Source organism: Xenopus tropicalis, chromosome 9, assembly GCF_000004195.4.
Source record: "Xenopus tropicalis strain Nigerian chromosome 9, UCB_Xtro_10.0, whole genome shotgun sequence".
NCBI lineage: Eukaryota > Metazoa > Chordata > Amphibia > Anura > Pipidae > Xenopus > Xenopus tropicalis.
In genome coordinates, this window is record NC_030685.2 from 63866091 (window position 1) to 63888053 (window position 21963).

At 35.2% G+C, this 21963-nt stretch overlaps 1 protein-coding gene across 3 annotated transcripts in view; it reads left to right on the forward strand.

The window, feature by feature from the left end:
- ttn (titin) overlaps positions 1–21963 on the forward strand; it is a 222150-nt gene that overhangs the window by 75446 nt on the left and 124741 nt on the right. For all 3 annotated transcript variants that reach the window (XM_031892916.1, XM_031892917.1, XM_031892918.1), the window contains 33 exons: positions 72–353; positions 625–903; positions 1010–1297; positions 1421–1699; positions 1795–2073; positions 2165–2443; positions 2555–2842; positions 2957–3244; positions 3843–4124; positions 4958–5236; positions 5354–5635; positions 5966–6244; positions 7128–7415; positions 7528–7806; positions 7900–8178; positions 8269–8547; positions 8787–9074; positions 9172–9459; positions 9927–10217; positions 10527–10814; positions 11192–11281; positions 11361–11643; positions 12187–12370; positions 13326–13415; positions 13508–13775; positions 13870–14130; positions 14877–15086; positions 15422–15499; positions 16653–16679; positions 17608–17670; positions 18880–18951; positions 20798–21082; positions 21785–21844. In XM_031892916.1, the coding sequence (XP_031748776.1) occupies positions 72–353; positions 625–903; positions 1010–1297; positions 1421–1699; positions 1795–2073; positions 2165–2443; positions 2555–2842; positions 2957–3244; positions 3843–4124; positions 4958–5236; positions 5354–5635; positions 5966–6244; positions 7128–7415; positions 7528–7806; positions 7900–8178; positions 8269–8547; positions 8787–9074; positions 9172–9459; positions 9927–10217; positions 10527–10814; positions 11192–11281; positions 11361–11643; positions 12187–12370; positions 13326–13415; positions 13508–13775; positions 13870–14130; positions 14877–15086; positions 15422–15499; positions 16653–16679; positions 17608–17670; positions 18880–18951; positions 20798–21082; positions 21785–21844 (7635 nt within the window). The remainder of the gene's footprint in view (positions 1–71; positions 354–624; positions 904–1009; positions 1298–1420; positions 1700–1794; positions 2074–2164; positions 2444–2554; positions 2843–2956; positions 3245–3842; positions 4125–4957; positions 5237–5353; positions 5636–5965; positions 6245–7127; positions 7416–7527; positions 7807–7899; positions 8179–8268; positions 8548–8786; positions 9075–9171; positions 9460–9926; positions 10218–10526; positions 10815–11191; positions 11282–11360; positions 11644–12186; positions 12371–13325; positions 13416–13507; positions 13776–13869; positions 14131–14876; positions 15087–15421; positions 15500–16652; positions 16680–17607; positions 17671–18879; positions 18952–20797; positions 21083–21784; positions 21845–21963) is intronic.

A 21963-nucleotide genomic window follows, 5' to 3' on the forward strand; every position in this document is an offset into this window, starting at 1 on the left:
TTACTCTTTATATAAAAAGTATTCTTGTGAAAAAAAAGTATTCTTATAAAAAAACCTATTTTCTTCAATAGAGCCGCCAAGGTTTGTGAAGAAGCTAAGTGATGTCTCATGTCTTATTGGTGAAGCAACAGAATTACAGGCCACAACGGAAGGATCCCAGCCAATATCAATCACCTGGCTTAAAGACAAAGGAGACATTGTTAGAGAGAGTGAAAATATAAAAATATCTTATGTTAACAACGTGGCTGCTTTGCAAATTGCCAGCACAGAATCATCAAGTTCAGGGAAATATACATGCCAAGCAGTAAATGAAGTGGGCATGAGAGAGTGTGCAGCAATGCTTTCTATAATAGGTTAGTGCATTCCATTATATTGAGAAAATATTTTCTTTGTTTAATCCAGTAAATACAGTTGTCAAGTATTAAAAAACAATGCAGTGTAGGTTTTCAGACTGAAAACCTACACTACATGACAGTTTTCATAATTTCCTTAACTACATTATCCAGTATAGAATGGTATACTTGGGGTTGTAGGTTTAAAGGAAATCCACAGGTTGTCTATTTGTGTGTTCCAGAACAGATGTAGGTGTGGTTTTGAAAGTGCCATATTTTATTTTTATTTCAGAACCAGCAACAATTATAGAGAAACCGGAGCCAACACGAGTTACAGCTGGTGAAACTTGTTCTTTAGAATGCACAGTTGCTGGCTCACCAGAACTTGTTACTAAGTGGTACAAAAATGCTAAGGAGCTGAAGAGTGACAAAAAGTATTCAATTAGTTTCTTTAACAAGACATCAACACTTAAAATTCTCATGGCTGAAAAGGGAGACAGTGGGGCATACACATTTGAGGTCATGAATGACGTTGGAGAAAGTAGCTGCACTGTTTCAGTTGATGTTCTCGGTTAGTTTCCTAATTATATTTTTTTTAATCACTGAACTTTTCAGTGTTAAATTAATACCCACAAATCATGGTTTCCATTTCTTACTTGGTCTGACTGTACTTTCAGATCGTGTTATTCCACCATCTTTCACAAGAAAACTGAAAGATACCAACAGCGTGTTGGGATCTTCTACTCGTTTGGAATGCAAAGTATCTGGGTCTCCTCCTATCTCTATTTCTTGGTATCAAAATGGCAACAAAATTGTCAGCAGTGACAAATATGAAATCACCTATACAGACAATGTCTGTGCCTTAACCGTAAATGACCTAGGATCATCAGATGTTGGAACTTTCACCTGTAAAGCTTCTAATGTTGCAGGGGATGATGAATGCAGTGCTTCACTGACTGTTCAAGGTCAGTATATATTGACTTTCTTTGACAGAACATCTTTTTGATGATCATAATCTTTGCTTTTACAAATCTTGTAATTGAAGGGGTGTTTTTTAATCCTAATTATTGTATTGTTACTTTACCCAGAACCACCTTCTTTTATAAGAAAACCTGATCCTCAGGAAGTCTTGCCTGGCTCGAATGTGACCTTTACCAGTGTTATTAAAGGATCTCCTCCCTTTAAAGTGCATTGGTTTAGAGGAAACAGTGAATTACTGCCTGGAAGCAACTGTAATATTTCTTTGAAAAATTCATTTGCTGTACTGGAGTTATATGATGTTGATACAATGCAAAGTGGAGAATATACTTGCATGATAGTTAATGATGCTGGGAAAGATGTATGCACAACACATCTTTTGGTGAAAGGTTAGTTGCTCAGTAAATTGATATCTATAGCCCTTACTGCATCTCCATTACAAATATCAGTCTTAAATCTTGTATTCTTTCTTATTCTTAAATAGCACCAGCAACTTTTGTGAAAAAATTGAATGACTCTAATGTAGAGTCTGGAAAGCCCATAACTTTGGAATGTACATACACTGGGTCTCCCACTATCATGGTTAACTGGAAAAAGAATGGGAAAGATTTAAGACAGTCTGAAAGGTGTAGCATTACCACAACAGAAAAATCTTGCATACTAGAAATATTTAGTGCTACACAAGAAGATGATGGAGAATATACTTGTCACGTGGAGAATGAAGCTGGTCATGATACATGCAGTGCATTACTGTCAGTTCTAGGTCTGTACCTCTTTGGTATCTACTGCTTCATAAACACATATACTGGTATCTTTTTTTATTAAGGTACTTAACTTCCTTATTTATTCCTTAGAACCACCTTATTTCATTGCCCCATTGGAACCAGTGGAGGTTACAGTTGGAGAATCCACATCTTTACAGTGCCAAATTGGTGGTACTCCAGAAATAAAGGTTTCTTGGTATAAGGGAGACACAAAGCTGAGATCAACTCCAGCTTACAAAATGTATTTAAAGAACAATGTGGCCACTTTAGTTTTCAGCAAAGTGGATAAAAATGATAGTGGCGAGTATATTTGCAAAGCTGAAAACATGGTCGGATCTACATCTTCCAATACTCTTTTGAACGTACAAGGTGACAATTTCTTTTTTACCTCTTCAGCCCAATAACTCACAGTTTTTTTGGTTTAAATGTTTATTAACCATACAATACGGTTTCCTTTACCACAACCTTATTTTTTTGCAGAGCGTAAAGTTGCACCATCATTTGCAAGAAAAGTAAAGGATGTTCAAGAAAATATTGGGTTGCCTGTCACTTTTGACTGCCGTATTAATGGTTCTGAACCCATTGAGGTGTCTTGGTATAAAGACGGTGTTCTTTTGAGAGATGACAATAATGTTCAAACATCATATATAGACAATGTAGCAACAATTCAGATTTTGAGTACTAACGTTGGCCATGCTGGTCAGTATTCTTGCACGGCATCCAACCCCATTGGTACTGCATCTTCAAGTGGCAAACTTATTCTTACAGGTTTGTGCCATTTTAAGAAATGTGTTGCAGATTCATATTAAAGAATTTAATGTAACACAGTCAGATATAATTTATCAAGAAATACATTATTATAATCTTCCTCTTTACTTACAGAACCCAAATCACCACCTCTTTTTGATATCAAACCGGAAAATATCAATACTCCAATTGGTGAAGCTGCTAATTTTGATTGTCATGTTACTGGCACACAACCTTTTAAAGTTACATGGGCCAAAGACAACAGAGAGATTCGCTCTGGTGGCAACTACAAGATCAGCTTTACAGAAAACCGAGCTCACTTGAAGATTCTAAAAGTCAGCAAAGTTGATTCTGGTGTTTACACATGTTATGCTAGCAATGATGCTGGAAAAGATTCTTGCTCAGCATCTCTTGGAGTTCAAGGTACAACATAGAAAACACTAAAACTATACAATATTTACATCACAAAATGCTATTTCCCTGTACCTTCATCTAAGATAGGGACCATAACATTCTGATTTTTCTTGGAAAAATACAAATAGATTTCCCTATTTACAAATAGTCCCCAGACAAGGAAATAAATAGTTCTTACTTTCTTAATAGAAACATAATTATGTTTTAATATATTATAGTATTAAAATACATTTCTTTCTTATTTTTTTCTTACCATTAGATCTCTGTATGTTTTACACATCAGAATGATAAAAGGCATTGAATCATTTTAATTGATAGCTAACCCATTAAACAATTTATCGAAAGGCTAACATTATTTTCTTTAAATATCTACTATTAATAAAAATGAGCTAAAGATTAGTTATTTTCCTTTATTGCTAAATATTAAGACTAATGGTGAACTAGATTACAACACTGCCTTTGTGGATGCATAATAACACTGTAACACATTAAAATCTTCAGTAATACTCTTATCTATTTAAGAAATGCACTTAGTATTGTACTTAGTGTGTTTATTTCTTTGTGCTTCAAATATTTCTTATTTTTATTATTTCTTGACAATCAATAGAACCACCACGATTTGTAAAGAAACTGGAGTCTTCAAAAATTGTGAAACAGGGTGATTCTGACAGATTTGATTGCAAAATAAGTGGGTCTCCCGAAATCAGAGTTTTATGGTTCAAAAATGATGCTGAAATCCAACATGGTGGAAAATATGCCATGTCCTTTGTTGATTCTGTAGCAGTGCTAGAAATAACTGATGCTACTATTGAAGAAAGTGGGGACTATACTTGTGAAGCTCACAATGATGCTGGCAGCGTCAGCTGTAGTACCTCCCTTAAAGTGAAAGGTAAGACGCACCTGCCTGCTTATGTAATCATGCAAGCAGCAAGAGTGGCATAGAGTGCTTTCATTAAAAGTATACAAATATTGAGTATACCCATTATAATTCACTATTTGCCCACACACTTATTGGTATTATTCTCACTAATTATTTAAAATGCTCCAGTACCTTCTTCATCACGTGAACACTTTTACAAAGGATTATCTTAAGAGCTGAGTGTGACTCAATGGAAATGTAACCAAATGTAGTCCCCATTATGTTAGTCTAAATGTAATGAATCAAACATCTGACATGTGTCCTGAGGGAGAGCCACAAATGTGGGGCTCAGGGCATTTCAGATGACCTAATTTTAAAATGATTATTCAGATATTATGCTATTGATATAGCCTTCTTCATTTCAAACTTATTACCACCCCTATCAGTGTTTGTTCTCTTCCTCTTGGTGCTGTATATAAAAGATTGGATAATAATGGCTTTGGTTACAATCCAATTTCTGCAGAAAGGTTACAGTATCCTACAGCTAATACTTCTTAAGGGTATAAGGAAACACAAAGTTATTTTAACTTCCAGTAGTTTAGATGGAGAGAGTGAGAATTAAAAATAACAGATACACATCTCTTATGGTCATCAATGCTGTTGATATCTTCTTAGTCTCCCCAAAGTGTGAGCATGTACTAGCCAGGAAACCACGGGCAGAACTGCATGCTAAGTGCTTAATTAACTTACATAATGATACAATTATCTTATGCATCTTAAACTACTGAGCAATGTTTATGTTGCATTCTTCTTGTGAATAATTGTCATACAATTTAAAGAGAAATCAAATTCTCTTATTGTAGAACCTCCCGTTTTCATTGCAAAACCTGAACCAGTACTGACTCTAAAAGGAGTTGATGTAACACTTCAGTGTGAGCTGAAGGGAACACCTCCATTTGAAGTTTCATGGTTCAAAGATAGAAGAGAAATTAAGAGCAGCAAGAAGTTCAAAATTATTACAGACAACTACCTTGCTTCCATACATATTCTCAAAATTGATGCTGGTGACATAGGGGAATATCAGTGCAAAGCGGTAAATGAGGTTGGAAGTGACACATGCTTATGCACTATCAAACTGAAAGGTTGGTGAAAAATATCTTTGAGTTGATTATTTCTATAACAGTCTTGAAAAGGTAATGTCAAGTGTTAATTCTCTTTATTTTACAGCAGAAATTTCATTTTATTATTTTTATTTATAGAACCTCCACGATTTGTGAAGAAACCGGATAATGCCTCTTCTGTTGTTGGAGAGCCAGCAGAACTACAAGCCATTGTAGAAGGAACTCAGCCAATCAGCATAACATGGCTGAAGGATAAGGAAGAAGTTGTAAGAGAAAGTGAAAACATCAGTCTTTCTTTTGTGGACAACATTGCAACACTTCAATTTTTAAGCACCAAACCAGAAAATACAGGAAAATACACCTGCCAAGTAAAGAATGATGCTGGATCACAAGAATGCTTTGCCAGTTTAGCTGTTTTAGGTGAGGTTTTTTTTTAATGTTTTTATTTTTTGTCATCAATCAATAGATACATTATTTGTGCATAAATTCATTATGTAACTGTTGGGGGGCCGGACTAAAATTAGTCCTTAAACTACGGGCCACCCCCTCCCGCATCACCCATGGCTACTACGATGCGGTGACATGACATGCTGGGGCCGAGGACCACGTTGAGGCAGACAGGTAGTAGCCATGGGTGAGGGGCCGGGTAAATTACCTTGGGGGCTGTATCCAGCCCGCAGGCCATAGTCTGAGGATCCCTGTTTTAGGGTATGACCCATTGAAAATAATTACATTTATTTTCTGTTACAGAACCTGCAGTGATAGTTGAGAAGCCCCTACCCACTAAAGTTACAGCAGGGGACTCTTGCACATTGGAGTGCACAGTTGGTGGGACACCTGAACTTACATGCACCTGGATTAAAGATGGAACAGAGCTGACAAATGATGATAAATACAAAATTAGCTTCTTTGGCAAAGTTTCTTCTCTCAAAATCCTTTCTACTGGAACAGAAGACAGTGGTCAATATGTATTTGAAGTGAAGAATAATGTTGGCAAAAGCAGTTGCACTGCCACCATTGAAGTCTCAGGTTGGTGTCTGAACCATTTTTTATTGTACTTTTTCGGGGGGGTAATTATAGTAATATCACTAACCTGCAAAACAATTTAACATAATTTTATGACTACTGTAAATAAAAGTGGATCTTTAGCTATGATACCATTAGCTAAAGCTATTAGCTATATCATTAGCTACAGACACAAGGGGTGAGTATTTTATCTTGGGTGACCAGCACCTTTTCTTAGATAAAATGTATATATATATAAAATAATCATCTGTGGCCAGCACACCCTTCAATATTTTATCAAAATTTTTTTTATTGTAGATATATTGTTAAAACCAACGTTTTGGTCCTCATTAGGACCTTTCATCCTTGAGAAAGGTCCTAATGAGGACCGAAACGTTGGTTTTAACAATATATCTACAATAAAAAAATTTTTGATAAAACATTGAAGGGTGTGCTGGCCACAGATGATTATTTTCTATACATACATCATTTTGGCTAGCACCCTGCAGAATATTGAGCTTTGGAGTGCGGACACCATTTGGATTGATATATATATATATATAATCTTTCTAGTGTCTGCACTCCAATGCCAAAACAATCCCACGTAGTGGGGTGCTCAGTCAAATGAATTCCATAGAGAATATATTTTCAGAAAGGCACACCCTTATTAAAATTACAATGTCTTTATTGTGAGCACATCTCCACAAAAATTCTCAAAATTCTCACATTCTCAAGAAAGGTCCTAATGATGAATGAAAAGTTGGATTTTTGTGCAATGTCACATTATGTTCAATACAAAAAGATATGTGATTTCTTATTTAAACAGGTCAACAAATTTAACACAGTGGCTGATTAGTGATTTTTTTTTTTTTTGAGTTAATTGTTTGTTTCATCTTGTGTTTTACAGATCGGATCATTCCTCCTTCTTTTACAAGAAAATTAAAGGAAACATATGGCTTACTTGGATCAACTACATCAATGGAATGCAAAGTATCTGGATCCCCACCAATTCTTGTTTCTTGGTCTTTCAATGGCAATGAAATTGTCAGTGGTGGTAAATACCAGTCTACTCTGACAGACAACACTTGCACTTTGACAGTAAGCGACCTAGCAACAGTAGATGCTGGAAAATATTCTTGCCATGCAAACAACATTGCTGGATCTGATGAGTGCAGTGCAGTTTTGTCTGTGAAAGGTTTGTAAAAATCCACATAATGTACTAATTAAGCTCATGTCTCTTGTTTCGTATTGCGAATAAGTCAACAAATTGTACTGATTATAAATTAATTTATTTTATAAATATTTAGAGCCACCTTCCTTTTTGGAGAAACCAGAGGCTGCTGAAGTTCTTCCTGGAGCCACAGTAACATTTGCTGCTGTGATACGTGGAACTCCTCCATTTAAAATTGCTTGGTATAAAGAAGGCACTGAACTTACACAAGGAAAAGATTGCAACATCACACTGACAGACTCTTTGGCAGTTCTGGAAATGTATAATGTCAGTACTTCCCAGAGTGGTAATTATTCTTGCCATATCAGTAATGATGCTGGCAAGGATTCATGTACAACACAACTCTTTGTGCAAGGTTGGTCCCATAAATTATTTCTATAAACAATGCAAAAAATTAAGTTAAATGTTTCACATTTAAATGTGTAATACCAATAATTATGTTCTTTAGAACCTGCTGCATTTGTGAAGAAACTGAACAATTACCAGATCGATGCAGGAAAGCCAATTGTGCTGGAATGCACATACACTGGAACCCTTCCAATCTCTGTCACCTGGCAGAAGAATGGTGTAGAGATCACTCAGTCTGAGAGATGCAGCATTACAACCACAGAAAAGTCTTGTATTCTGGAGTTTTCAAGTAGCTCAAATGATGATGATGGGGAATACACTTGCTCTGTCAAAAATGCCATTGGACATGATACCTGCCAAGCTACAATTTCAGTATTAGGTATGTATCACCATTCTTGACTTATGTAGTTCATTCAACTAAATAGTCTATGCTTCTTGGGTCAATAATTAGGGCTATGTTGTCTTCTAGAACCACCATATTTCATTGCACCCTTGGAACCTGTTGAGGTTACAGCTGGTGATGCTGCCTCACTGCAGTGTCAAATTCAGGGCACTCCAGAAATAAAAGTATCTTGGTACAAAGGGGATACAAAGTTACGGCCAACAGATACTCAGAAAATACTCTTTAAAAATAATATTGCCAGACTTGTTTTCGCCCAAGTTGATGTCAATGATTCTGGCGAATATATATGCAAAGCCGAAAATCTTGTTGGTGAAGCGTCTTCTTCAACATCTCTTTCTGTAAAAGGTAAAAATACGTGTTTGCAATATGATTGGCGTACATGTACAGTATAACATTTGTTAAACATGGAAATAAAATGATCAGGTAAGTAATAGCTGTATGTAATTTAAAATCATTTGCTTCTTATCTGATGCTATCTTATGCTTCTTTTGGCATTCTTATGGCTGCCTGCAATCTTTGTCAGCTTCTGCAGTATATGGGAAACTTTCATCTATCTTTATGGCATCATCCTTGTCTTTCTACAGAACGTAAAGTTCCACCTTCATTTGCAAGAAAAGTAAAGGACATTCAGGAAACGGTTGGCTTACCGATCTTGTTTGAATGTCAAATAGTTGGTTCAGAGCCTATTGAGGTTTCTTGGTATAAGGATGGTGTTCTTGTAAGAGATGACAATAATACTCAGACTTCTTATATAGATAATACAGCTACTCTTCAGATCTTGCAAACTGACAGACACCATGCTGGGCAGTATTCTTGTACAGCTTCCAATTTTGTTGGAACTGCCTCTTCTAATGCCAAACTCATTCTTACAGGTTTGTCTGTTATCTATTTTAAAAAATCTTGTAATATAAATGAAGTACTTTGCATTTAATCTAAACTATCTTTCTTATAATTTGTGTAAACCTTTAGAGGGCAAGAATCCTCCATTCTTTGATGTGAAACCTTCACCAGTGGATGTTCCTGTAGGGGACCCTGTGAAGTTTGAGTGTCATGTTACTGGATCACAACCCATAACTCTCACTTGGACAAAGGATAACAAAGAGGTCAAAAGTGGAGGAAACTACAAGATTACACAACTTGAAAACACAACACAACTGACAATTCTGAAGGCCGATAAAGGAGATTCTGGGCAGTATACATGCTCGGCCACTAATGATGTTGGAAAAGATTCTTGTACTGCTAAGCTTAGTGTGCAAGGTACTGCTACCACTAAGATCAGTAAAGAACATTATTTTTCATCTTGAATTTTCTTTTTTTATACATTTACAATTATAGCAGAGGCTCTTTATAATCAAATAACTGTTATACAAATGGTTTGGTTGCATAAGTCATTAACGTTTCCAATACTGACTTCACACAAACATAACATATCACCTTTCAGCATCTAAATGATAAGGCCTATGTTAAATACAGGAGGGTTGTATTTCTTATAATAAGTATATATTATATTTATTTTTGTTTTGGCACAAAACAATGACTTATGTAAGCAAGACCTTTTGCTTCTTATGTTTTTGTCTTATTTTTAATACATTTTTGCACATGCCTAGAGAAGTTTTCACATTCATTGGGTAAACATTTAAAAAGAGTATCCCTTCTTTTTTACATACAGTATTTTACCAAAATAAAAATAGCTACATATACATATGCATATATATCTTTTACAGAACGAAAAGTTCCCCCATCTTTTACAAAGAAGTTGTCTGAGACTGTTGAAGAAACAGACGGGAATTCCTTTAAGCTTGAAGGACGTGTAGCTGGGTCTCAGCCACTGACTGTTGCCTGGCTTCTGAACAATAATGAATTACAACTTTCTTCAAATAATGAAGTCACATTTAAAGACAACATTGTTCTCCTTCATGTTAAAAAGTCAAGCCCATCAGATGCTGGACTGTACACCTGCAAAGTGTCTAATGATGCAGGAAGTGCTCTGTGTACCTCTTCAGTACTTATCAAAGGTAAGTTAGTTTCACATAGAATATGACATTGTCTTTTAAATTGGGATCTTTCTTTTCACCAAAGCACTAGTGATAACTAGTGATAGCCTGACAAATTCTCAATATAGTGTTTGACTCCCATAGTTAATCTAACAATATGCCCCTATGCCCCATATCTTTAATTTATACTTAATCAAATCATCACCAAAAGTTTTATCCATCATATTTCTCATATTTTCCCATATGTTCTCTATGCTCGGAGGCCCATTCATCAAAGGGTTTATTAAAGTACATTGTTATGAATGTAATTGTGTTTTTTTTTTCTTATAGAACCTAAAAAGCCTCCAGTGTTTGATAAACCACTGGCCCCAGTAACAGTAACTGAAGGGGAAGGCTTACAGCTCAGCTGTCATGTGGAGGGATCACAACCAATCAGGATTCAATGGCTAAAGGCTGGTCGAGAAATTAAATCTTCCAACACATGTAATGTGACCTTCATTAGAGGGACAGCAACATTAGAACTCAAAGCTGCTTTAAAGACAGATGCTGGAGACTATTTATGTAAAGCAACTAATTCTGCTGGAAGTGAATCTTGTACAGCGAAAGTAACAATCAAAGGTACATAAAGTAAACATAGCAATTCTTCCATAACCATTTTTCTAGTAATCTGTGAACTAATATGTAAAATAACTAAGTAGTTACTAAGTAAATAGTACCAGACAGGCATTATGGACAGAATAATGAGTGCAATTAAATCTCCAGATGTGGCTTACTACACAAAATAACTTACATTAAGTCAATCAACACATGTTAAGATATTATTTGTAGCTTATGAAGGGTAGAGAGCAATGTCCATTTAATGTGGGGAATACCAGCAAAAGATTTCATGTACAAGTTCCATTATTACATTTTAATTTTACTTTAACACATTCAAAAGATTTAAAACTTAAATGTAAAATAAATTATACATTACATTGGTGTTTTTTGTTTCCTAGAAAAAGCAGCCCCTGCACCAGCGAAGAAAGCTCCAGTTGAAGGGAAGCTCTTCTTTGTTTCTGAACCTTCCAGTTGTAAAGTACCAGAAAGTAAGCATATTTCCATTTCCAAAACAAACCAACTTACTCTTGAATTGTTTTATATAAAAATTTCCTTTTTTCAATCCAGAGGGTACAGCAACATTCATTGCCAAAGTTGGAGGTGATCCAATTCCCAATGTGAAATGGATGAAAGGAAAATGGAGACAAATCAACCATGGTGGACGTATTGTTGTTCAACAGAAAGGAGATGAGGCTAAGCTGGAAATTAAAGATGTAACCAAAACAGATTCAGGGCAGTATAGATGTGTAGCATTTAACAAACATGGTGAAATCGAGTGCAACACCAACCTGGAGGTGGAAGAAAAGAAACAAGAAGCATTTGAAGGTGATCTCAGAGCAAAACTAAAGAAGTAAGTAATAAACACATCAATTGCTGCAACTGAGAAAAGAGTTAAGTTATTTAACAGCATAAAGACCACTTCTTGGTGTTATAAATACAATATCTATAAAAGCAGGAATTTGTAGTCATGTGCCACATCTCAATACTTTTACTATAAATTATTTTTGAAAACCTGGTAGGCACCTAAGGGTTGTTGGGTAGTGATGAGCGAATCTGTCCCGTTTCGCCAAAAAATTTGCGAATCTTTCAAAAGATTTGCGAAACGGCGAAAATGTTGCGCGTCAAAAAAAATTGTCGCCCACGACCATTCTTTTTTTGCGTGGGTATTCTTTTGTCGCACAGCTATTCTTTTGTCGCCTGAGGCCATTCTTTTGTCGCCCACGGCTATTCTTTTGTCGCCCGTGGCTATTCTTTTGTCACGTGACTATTCTTTTTTGACGCGGGACTATTCTTTTGACGTGGGCGACAATTTTTGCCCGCAAATCCATGCCTGGCGAAACATTTCGCCCATCACTGTTGTGTTTAAACTTTTCACACTAACTTATCATTTCAGGACACCTACCAAAAAGAAGCAAGAAGAAGAAGAGAAGCCTATTGATATAATAGAACTTCTTAAAAATGTGGATCCCAAGGAATATGAGAAATATGCCCGTATGTACGGTATTACAGATTTCCGTGGCCTTCTACAAGCCTTTGAACTGCTTAAGGCCAGCAGAGAAGAGGAGAGCCATAGAATGGTATATATGTTTGTGAAGTGTGAACTGCAGTGAAATTGTCATATGTCACATTGTCACAAAATAACCTTTATGTAAAGCACAAAATCATGTTACTTTATTCTTTTTTTTACCCTGAGCTACAAAAGGCACAAACATTATCAAAATATTTAGTTCAGATAATTTACCATGTTAATCAATGTCATTCTATTTAAATAGTTCACAATCACTTCTTTTTTTCTTTTATAACTAATATTATGACTAGTTGTGCCATAATGTGCTGTGTGAACATTTGGACATACAGCTGTAAAAAAAGTTTTTAACTGTTGTAAAGAAAAAATGTTATTGCTGAAATGTTATAAAATAATTGTGCGTTCTATCGGCCTGCATCCATGCATACATCATATTACTTGTTTGATTAGAAAATATATAGGGTTATCCAACCTCCTCTTACCAATCAAAACACACACATATTCCAAAAGTATTGAAAACATGTAATGAAGATACTCCATGACCTAGGAGTGCATTGAACTGTAAACATGTTGCTATACATGCAGTAAGGTATTTAACCAAAGCTAACATACAACTGTTTCTGTAAAATAAATTGAATTTCTATAATATATGACTACCTGCAAATCCTTTCCACTTTTCCTTCCAAGTTTCTGCAGTGTAACTATAAATTGAACCCACCTCCTCTTGTTTACATTCACACAGGTACATACCTATTACCCTAAAGCTTCTGCAGCAGACCCTGCAACTGATGGGCGGCCCAGGAGGTATAGGGGGCCCAATAGTCACTCTCAAATAAGCTGTTTCCTTATAATTTTAGCAGAAACCATAACAATTGAAAGCGAGCTAGCATCTCCATTCCTTACCATGTATCTGAGCACGTTACTTTCTTTTGCACTACAACTCTGAATTTTGAAAACTTCACTGACTTTTTTTATTAGCTTGCTTAATGTAAATCTTCCTTTTTTAGGAAATCGAATCTGAGGAAAAATCACGAGCTGAAGAGCAAGAGTTTGATGAACTTGTCTCATTCATCCAACAAAGATTAACACAAGCTGATGTAAGAATCTTTGTAAATTTGCCAGTTACTATTCTTATGTTATATAATAACAATAACAATAATGATAATAATATATGTTGTGACTTTTGTAGCCTATAACTTTGGTAAAGGATATTCAAGACCAAACTGTGGAGTCAAAGAAAGTTGCTGTCTTTGAATGTGAAATCAAGATCAACTATCCTGAAATCAAGCTCTCCTGGTACAAGGGAACTGAAAAATTGGAATCCAATGACAAATATGACATCAGTATACAGGGTGACCGCCATATTCTCAAAATAAAGAACTGTCAGCCTCAAGATCAAGGCAACTTTAGAGTTGTGTGCGGACCCCACATCTCCAGTGCCAAGTTAACAGTAATCGGTACATATTTTTCATTCAAATTTGCATGTTTAAACAAAATGAATTTAACCCTTTCTGCATGTTCCAAATGTACTATTTCATTGTTTTCTTATAGAACCTGTAATTATAAAACATCTAAAGGACAGTGCTATCAAAGAAGGACACAGCAGTACCCTGGTTTGTGAGTTTTCTGTTCCAAATGTAAAATCAAAATGGTACAAAAACGGAAAATACATTGAACCAGTGGGACGATACAGAACAGAGGTCAATGAAACAGTGCACAAGCTTATAATTCAGGATGTAAGGACAGGGGATCAGGGTCAGTACACCTGCAAATATGAAAACCTGGAAACAACTGCAGAGCTGATCATTGAAGGTTTGTGTACAGAATCATATGTAAAATGACAGAATTAAATATATTGTAAATACAGCACTACAAGTACAAGATTTTGCTTGTAATACTTTTATCACAGGTCACATGAGCAAAAGTCACCCAATCAAATCACAGGGATGACTCTATAATCTAATTTCATTACCTCAGTTACTATAAACAATATTAGGCTTCCCCATATCAATCAATGATCTTTTATATTTTACCATTCACATTCCACTAGAGCAGTTAAAACAACTTGCTGGTTTCTGAAAAATACTAGATAAGGGGAAATTATATTAGGTCTTTTTCTGTCAAATACACAATTACAAGGCATACACCCAAGGCAACTTGATGGTCTATAGACTATTATATGCATGAAACCACCCATAGCCATACTAGCCATACTGCTGATTCAAGTGGCCCCTCCTGTGTGACCTGTTTATGAACAGGGATAAGTCTAATGCATCGTGAAGTCTTTTACTCTCTGGCTTATTGTTCATCAAGTAAACCCCTTGGTTGTGGCCTGTATTCTAAATTAATACACTGCATTTAAACCACTGCAAAGGCTATTTAAATACATTTTACTATCTAAACCAATTTCCTATTTATCAACTAATAGAAACTGGTAAAATAATAAGTGCTAATGTTATACAATATGTACGATCATGGCTTATCTCTATAAGACATCTGATATTTTGGGGACATGTTATTTTCAGATTTTGACACATATTATTTCCTTTAATCCATAGCTGAACCCATTCAATTCACAAAAACCATACATAACATTGTTGTGAGTGAGCACGAATCAGCAACCTTTGAATGCGAGGTATCATTTGATGATGCTATTGTAACATGGTACAAGGGTACAATGGAATTGCAAGAAAGTGCCAAATATAGCTTCAGAAGTGACGGGCGCTGGCATTACATGACAATTCACAATGTAACAGCAGAAGATGAAGGTACTATATACTTTATTTAATGTTTTTTCCATTACTGTTATATACTCTAGACATAATAATAGCTCATGATTTTAGTATTGCTGTATTTCTCTTTTGCTGTATTGCAGTTTTCTTTTCCTGGTAAAAATGTCAGCTAATAGACTTAGAAAAACACAGATAAAGGTGATACGCAGCTTGCCAGCCTATTTTAAACTGATTATAGCTTGATAATGTCATCTTATGATGTCACCTAAATTGTTTTACTGATATTCAACCTTCTGCATGAAAAAAAGATGGCCCTCTTGTTGATGAGAAATGAGTATGGTTTTATCAAAAATATACATATTTATTTTCAGGAGTATATTCAGTAATTGCCAGCCTTGAGCCAAGAGGTGAAGCAACAAGCACTGCTGAACTATACTTGACAACTAAAGGTATGTAATTATTGCTAATGTTAATAGTTATATTAAAAATATGAAGTCACCAATGTTCATTAAACAACAATGCCGGAGCACCCATTTTCTGAGCAGAATTTCCAACCAAAGGCATTTATATTTGCCAGTGTCAAGCACCAAATCAACACACAGGCATTCACTTTTATTATATGAACTTAAGCTGGCCATACATATTACGATCTGCTCATTTAGCAAAGTCTCCAATCAAACAGATCTTTCACCAATATGCCACCTTGAGGCCAACAATCAGATTATAATTGCTGGCAGATGTAGTCCTCGATTCAACAGCTACTTATAGCAACCAATAAGATGTTTGCTTTGAAACAGGTGGCCAGTAAATGCTTCCTACTGATTGGCTGCTATGGGTTACTGCCGATTTACTAATCCATGAACGGATCGAAACCGTCCAAATGCATTTTTTTCGTAATGATCGGTATTTTGCATTTTTTCCGACGCCATCGCGACTTTTTCATAAATTGCCGCGACTTTTTCGCAGCCGTTACGACTTGCGTGAATTGTCGTGACTTTTTCGTAGCCGTCACGAAAAAATCGGAAAGGTTTTCCCGTCGTTTACTAGCGCTCAATACGAAAAAGTCGCGACAATTCGCACAAGTCGTAACGGCTACGAAAAAGTCACGACAATTTGCGCAAGTCGTAACGGCTATGAAAAAGTCGCGGCAGCGATGAAAAAACTCAAAAAATACGAAAAAGTCGCAAATTGTTTGTTTCCAATCCGATTTTTTCCCATTCGGGATTCGGATTTGTGGATTAGTAAATCAGCCCCTTAGTGTCTTTTATTACATAACCCACATTTAAGAATAAAGTGGTGCACCTCATTCTCCTCATTTTGACTTCAGAATTCCTGATATGTAAGCGCAATGCCAGCTGCCTCCAGAGATTGTTTGTAAAAAGTGTATCTCTTGCACCTTAGTCACAATGTGCAATTGGGTGCAGAAAGGGTCACCATTCCCTCTTCCTGTCTCTGACACTAATTCTTCCCCTGCCTTTAGAACACACATTGTAAACATTTTACACCAATGCTGTTCATTGCATTTTTTTCTTACAATTGCAGTTTCCCCATCTGTAAATATAAATGAAATGTTTTCATCTGCTTTTCCGTGTTCTTTTACAGAAATGAAACTGGAGCTTAGACCACCAGGTAAAAAGAAAATCATTTGATTTGCAGGGGTGGTAGCAGCATCCTTTCTGTGTATTTGTGTATCTGTGTTATTGTGTTTTATTTACTCAATTTAAAGTAGTGGATTGGGACTACTTAACTTAAGTGGATGAAAATGCATCCCAGTTGTTCTAATGGAATCCCTCAAAATAACCAACTTTGTAATACAGTTCAATCAATTTTTACATATTAAATGTTATGTTCTCCAGTTACGTTTCCCATTAGTAATGAGGGAATCTGTCCCGTTTTGCTTCACAGAAAAATTTGTCAATGTGCTGAAAAATTTGCAAACCGCTGAAAAAATTTTTGATCTGCAAATTTTTTCCTCACCCGGCACATTTTTGCCATGGCAGTTTTACAAAAAACGTTGCCAATGGTGAAAGATAGAATTTTGCAGTGAATCCACAGGAAAACTTCCCATCTCCAACACAGAAACAAAAGTGGTTGATGACACGGAGCCTAGAGGAAAATATATTTAAAATACATATATTTCTTATTTTGAATGATTCTATCAGAATCCCTAAACTTACTAGGGTGCCTTTTCATTCCCTTAAGTACAAGATATAAGGGTTATCTATCCTAAAGCAAGGGAAGTTAAAAAATAGTTGAAAAGACATCCACCAAATTCAGCCTTCAGAAATTCAGATTTTTGTAATCAACTACTGATTATTGTTCTAATAAGAACAGCTATAAATTGCTAGAAAGGAATTCAAATTGTATTAATATTCCTTCATCACTATTGATGACCATATCCCTGCACTTTTTTGAGGTAACAAAACCAGTTTGTCAAGGTTTCCTTTACAGCGTTGCAAACTTTCAGGCAACAGTTGCTATTAAAAGAAATATCAGGCTCCTTGAAGAAGTGTTATAAAAACAATGTTTCCTGTTTTTTTCAATTAATTCTTTCTAGATGTCCCTGATACTAGAATACCATATATTCCTGCTCCTCTGGAAGAAGAAGAAATTAGACAAGGTATGTATTAAAAATAAAGGTATAAATTATAGGCATTCTACAAGTTTATTAGTATATAGTTATTTGCATGTAGACTTCAGTTAATAGGTATTTGCACATTTATAAATTGAAGATAATTGAAAGAATATCCAATATGTTAATATAACACAGTGCAACTACATATATTGCCATTAGACAGTAGATTATAAAAATAAACATAACTTTACAAAAAATTACAATGTATTTCATTAAATTGCCGCCGATACAAGATGAATAAAAGATGACGAGAAGTAGACAAAGCATCTTTTTACTCAGAAGCAATAGAGAATTTTACTCATGTGATACTTTTCATAACGTTCTTAACGCAAATGGTTAATACTTAAAAATCTTCTTTTTCACATAGGTCTTTAATGTAACCAAACGTTTTTTTTTGATGGTGGGTTTTTCTAAATCCATTTTTGAAAAATCACTTTTCTAGCCGCAGACAGTATGATCCGGATTAAAATTAAGATTGAGGAAAGATTTATACTTTGAGGTTCAATAACATCTTGGCCATTCTTCAGTGAGGGACTAAGAAAATATAAATCAGCCATGTTACACTGCTGCATGTAGTATAACATACTGATCATCTCTGTGTTTCCCATTTAATGGATTCCCCCACCCCAGCTGTTTCTGCAACTATCGATTAAATGTTTCCAGCCGCCTTTTTCATTTTCTGTGTCTTGTGTTTTAGGAGGCTGGGAAATCTTTAAAATTTATTGTCAGTTGTATCTGATACCAAAATTAAAATTCCAATTTTGTCTGATAAAAAGTTAATCCAGGAGTAACAGAATTTGTAAACATATGAATAATGTAGTATTTCTTTACTTGATTGTGTGTTGCCCTGCTCAGAATTAATTCAGTCCTCATGGAAGTATACTATTTAAACCAATCTCAATGTTATATGAGTGTGACATCCCTGTTCTAAATTCTTAAGACCCTGCAACAGAATAGCCCTGATGCACAGCAAACACGTATTTAGCATTGTGTTGTGGAAATCACAGTCATCCTTTGTTCTCTGTGTTCTATATTGTTATGTCAATATAAATGTATCCAGTGTCCTGTTCTAGACCTGTGACTTTAACCTTGTATAGACATGTATGTGTATGTCCAATATGTTTAGATCTCTCTTCTCTCTCTTCAATGCAAGTTAGAAATACATGAAAATATCATTTTGTTATATTGTTAAAGTTTCTGCACCTGGCAAGCGTCAAAAAATACCAACTGCACCAGCACCTCCATCAGCACCTACTCCTTCTAAAGGTAAACATTGAATGGAAATCTGTGGCCATGACAGCATTAGCCAATTAGTCAGTGAAAAAGCTTGACAAGAATGATTTTTTAGCAACATCTAGTCAAGCAAGCCAAGCTGTGTCTTGGTTAAGCTTAATAATAACCAGGCTACAGTTTGAGAAGCTAGAAGTAACTTGACCATTGCCCAGAATCTGGAAAGCTTTGGTGTCATTGCTGCTCAATGTCAAGTTCAGTCATGACTTGATACCTTGATTTGATCCATTTTATTGGTCAAGATGATATTATTCAGCCATTGTGTTTCTATTTCCATTATTTAGTAGAGACTTTCCAATCCCCTGTATCACAAATCTATATATAGACCACTTATTTACTATGACTTGACCCCTATCAATCAACACAACTAATTTTAAATAAGACATGGATAAGACATATGTCTGTAGTCTTGTGAACAAATGTGTGTTACTTGTTTCTGTTTATGCTGCTTAATAGCATTGATAGCAGTATCTTTATGCTCACACAGTGAGTAACTCTTTCTTAGTATGTAGGAAACGGCAAAAGAAGAGCAACATATCTGTTGTCATGTTTTCCATGTTATACTTTTAATGTTAAGAATTCAACCAAATCTTCTTACATGTTGACTAGCAATTTTTGTTATCCTTGCACTCCTTTGTCATTATAAATGTTGTATGTTACTTCTTGATAACCAATTCATAATGTACATAAGGAGCAGTTCTGTTTATGTCACAACTGTGTTTTGAATTCTTTTGTAAGCAACTTATGGAGACATCTAGAGACAAAATCATATTTTAACATACTTTAATTTACATGTTGTAGAACATGGCAGTCCAATGGCAGGCCCATGGGTCATACGTCACCCTCCCCATATATCTTATGGCCAAAAGTATGCCTAAAGGCTCCACTTATTTGTTTTATAACCCCCGGCCAAAGAAATGTGATACTTTCACGACATACTTTAATTTACATGTTGTAGAACATGGCAGTCCAATGGCAGGCCCATGGGTCATACGTCACCCTCCCCATATATCTTATGGCCAAAAGTATGCCTAAAGGCTCCACTTATTTGTTTTATAACCCCCGGCCAAAGAAATGTGATACTTTCACGACATACTTTAATTTACATGTTGTAGAACATGGCAGTCCAATGGCAGGCCCATGGGTCATATGTCACCCTCCCCATTTATCTTATGGCCAAAAGTATGCCTAAAGGCTCCACTTATTTGTTTTATAACTCCCGGCCAAAGAAATGTGATACTTTCACGACTATGGGCCCATTTATGATTGCCCAAGCTTTCGTGCTCAGACAATCATAAAGGAAACCTAAAAGCTGCCTAAAAACTTTGCAGAACTTTTTTCGGCGCAAAACTCTGTGTAATTTGAAAACTTATGCAGAGTTTCCTTTATGATTGCCTGAGCATGAAACTTGGGCAATTATAAATGGGCCCTATATTGTTGGGTGACTTTAATTTTTTAAATAAAGTTTCCTCAACTAATATGTATTTGTAGCTGAAAAATGAAGGACTTTTAGATATCTTAGTATATGCACACATCATATATCCATACTGCTACTATACTATTATATTCATACATCCTTTAAACACCTTTATATTTGTTCTGTTGCCAATGTTTGTTGTTCAGCTTTTTCTTTAGTGTGTTTTTTGTATCACATTGATGCTGTTTGACTGTTTTATGGTGTATTCTTGAAATATATATATATATATATATATATATATATATATATATATATATATATATATATATTTCATTCTTGCTTAGTTACACCTTCTAAGAAAAAAAAGGTTACCACTCTTCTTAACATAAATAAATGTGTTTAAAGTCCCTGCTGCACGTAGGAGAGCTGAGGAAGCCAAAGTAGTTGCGGTTACTATGAAAAAGGAAGAAATCTATGAAGAAGCTTATGAGGAACCTGTTTATGAGGAAGAACAAGTTTACACCCCACAAGAGATATCTTATGAAGAAGAATATGCCCAAAAAGAAGAGAAATATGAAAGCCATGTTTATGAAGAAGAAAAGCAATATTACGAAGAAAAAGTATATGAGAAGAAACAACAGTTCTATAAAGAAGAAGCTTATGGAGAAAAAGAACAATATTTCAGAGAAGGTATATGGAGTCTTTTGTCTAATAAAAAATGGTTCACTACTCAGTCCTTTTCAGGTGTTTAATGTGGTAATTGTTATTTTGCTTGTAATCTTCTCCTCCACTTTAAAATGTTTGTCTTTGTGTTTCCACTGTTTGACTGAATCAGTCAGTGTATTGCAAAAGCCACACAGATGAAGTAATGTTTGTGTAAGGCTGTTTTTTAATATTATATAACCAATGGCTGTTTTCCTATTAAATAAGGTCTTATTCTGAGTTGGGGTCAGTAAACATTAATCAATATGTCACACATTTATAATCTACTCTTGAACCTTATAGTTGCATACTGTCATTGAATGAGATGTTCCATAGCTTTTTAAACACTTAAATTCTAACAAAAAATATTTATGTAGGTCTTACTTGTTGTATTCATATTGTATTGTATGTGTATATGTATATGTATGCAAATGGAATATTTTATTTTGATTCCATTTGACTTGGAATGATCCGACACACTATACATAAATGCTGTGCTTTGCCATATGCAAAAAAAAGCACATTCTTAAAGACAATAATGGGCACTTTCTAGTGTTTCTTCTGTTTTGGAGGGGTTTGTGTGAATTACGTCTGTACAATCTCTGTTTCTTACTTTCACTGTCAGTTGCCAGTTCTTTTTTTATTGCATTATTTATTGCAATTAGTTTACATTCCATTTTATTTCTTAAGTTATTGAAGAGGAGATTCCACAAAGAAGAATTCCAGAGGGTGAACATAAAAAGGCACCAGGTACCTATACACTGAGTATTAACACAGTAAAATAATTGGATTTATAGTACTCTGCTCTTTTATTAAACTAATTGTAGCTTGACAGGAGCTTTGAAAGACCAAGTTCCTTTTCAGTGCTA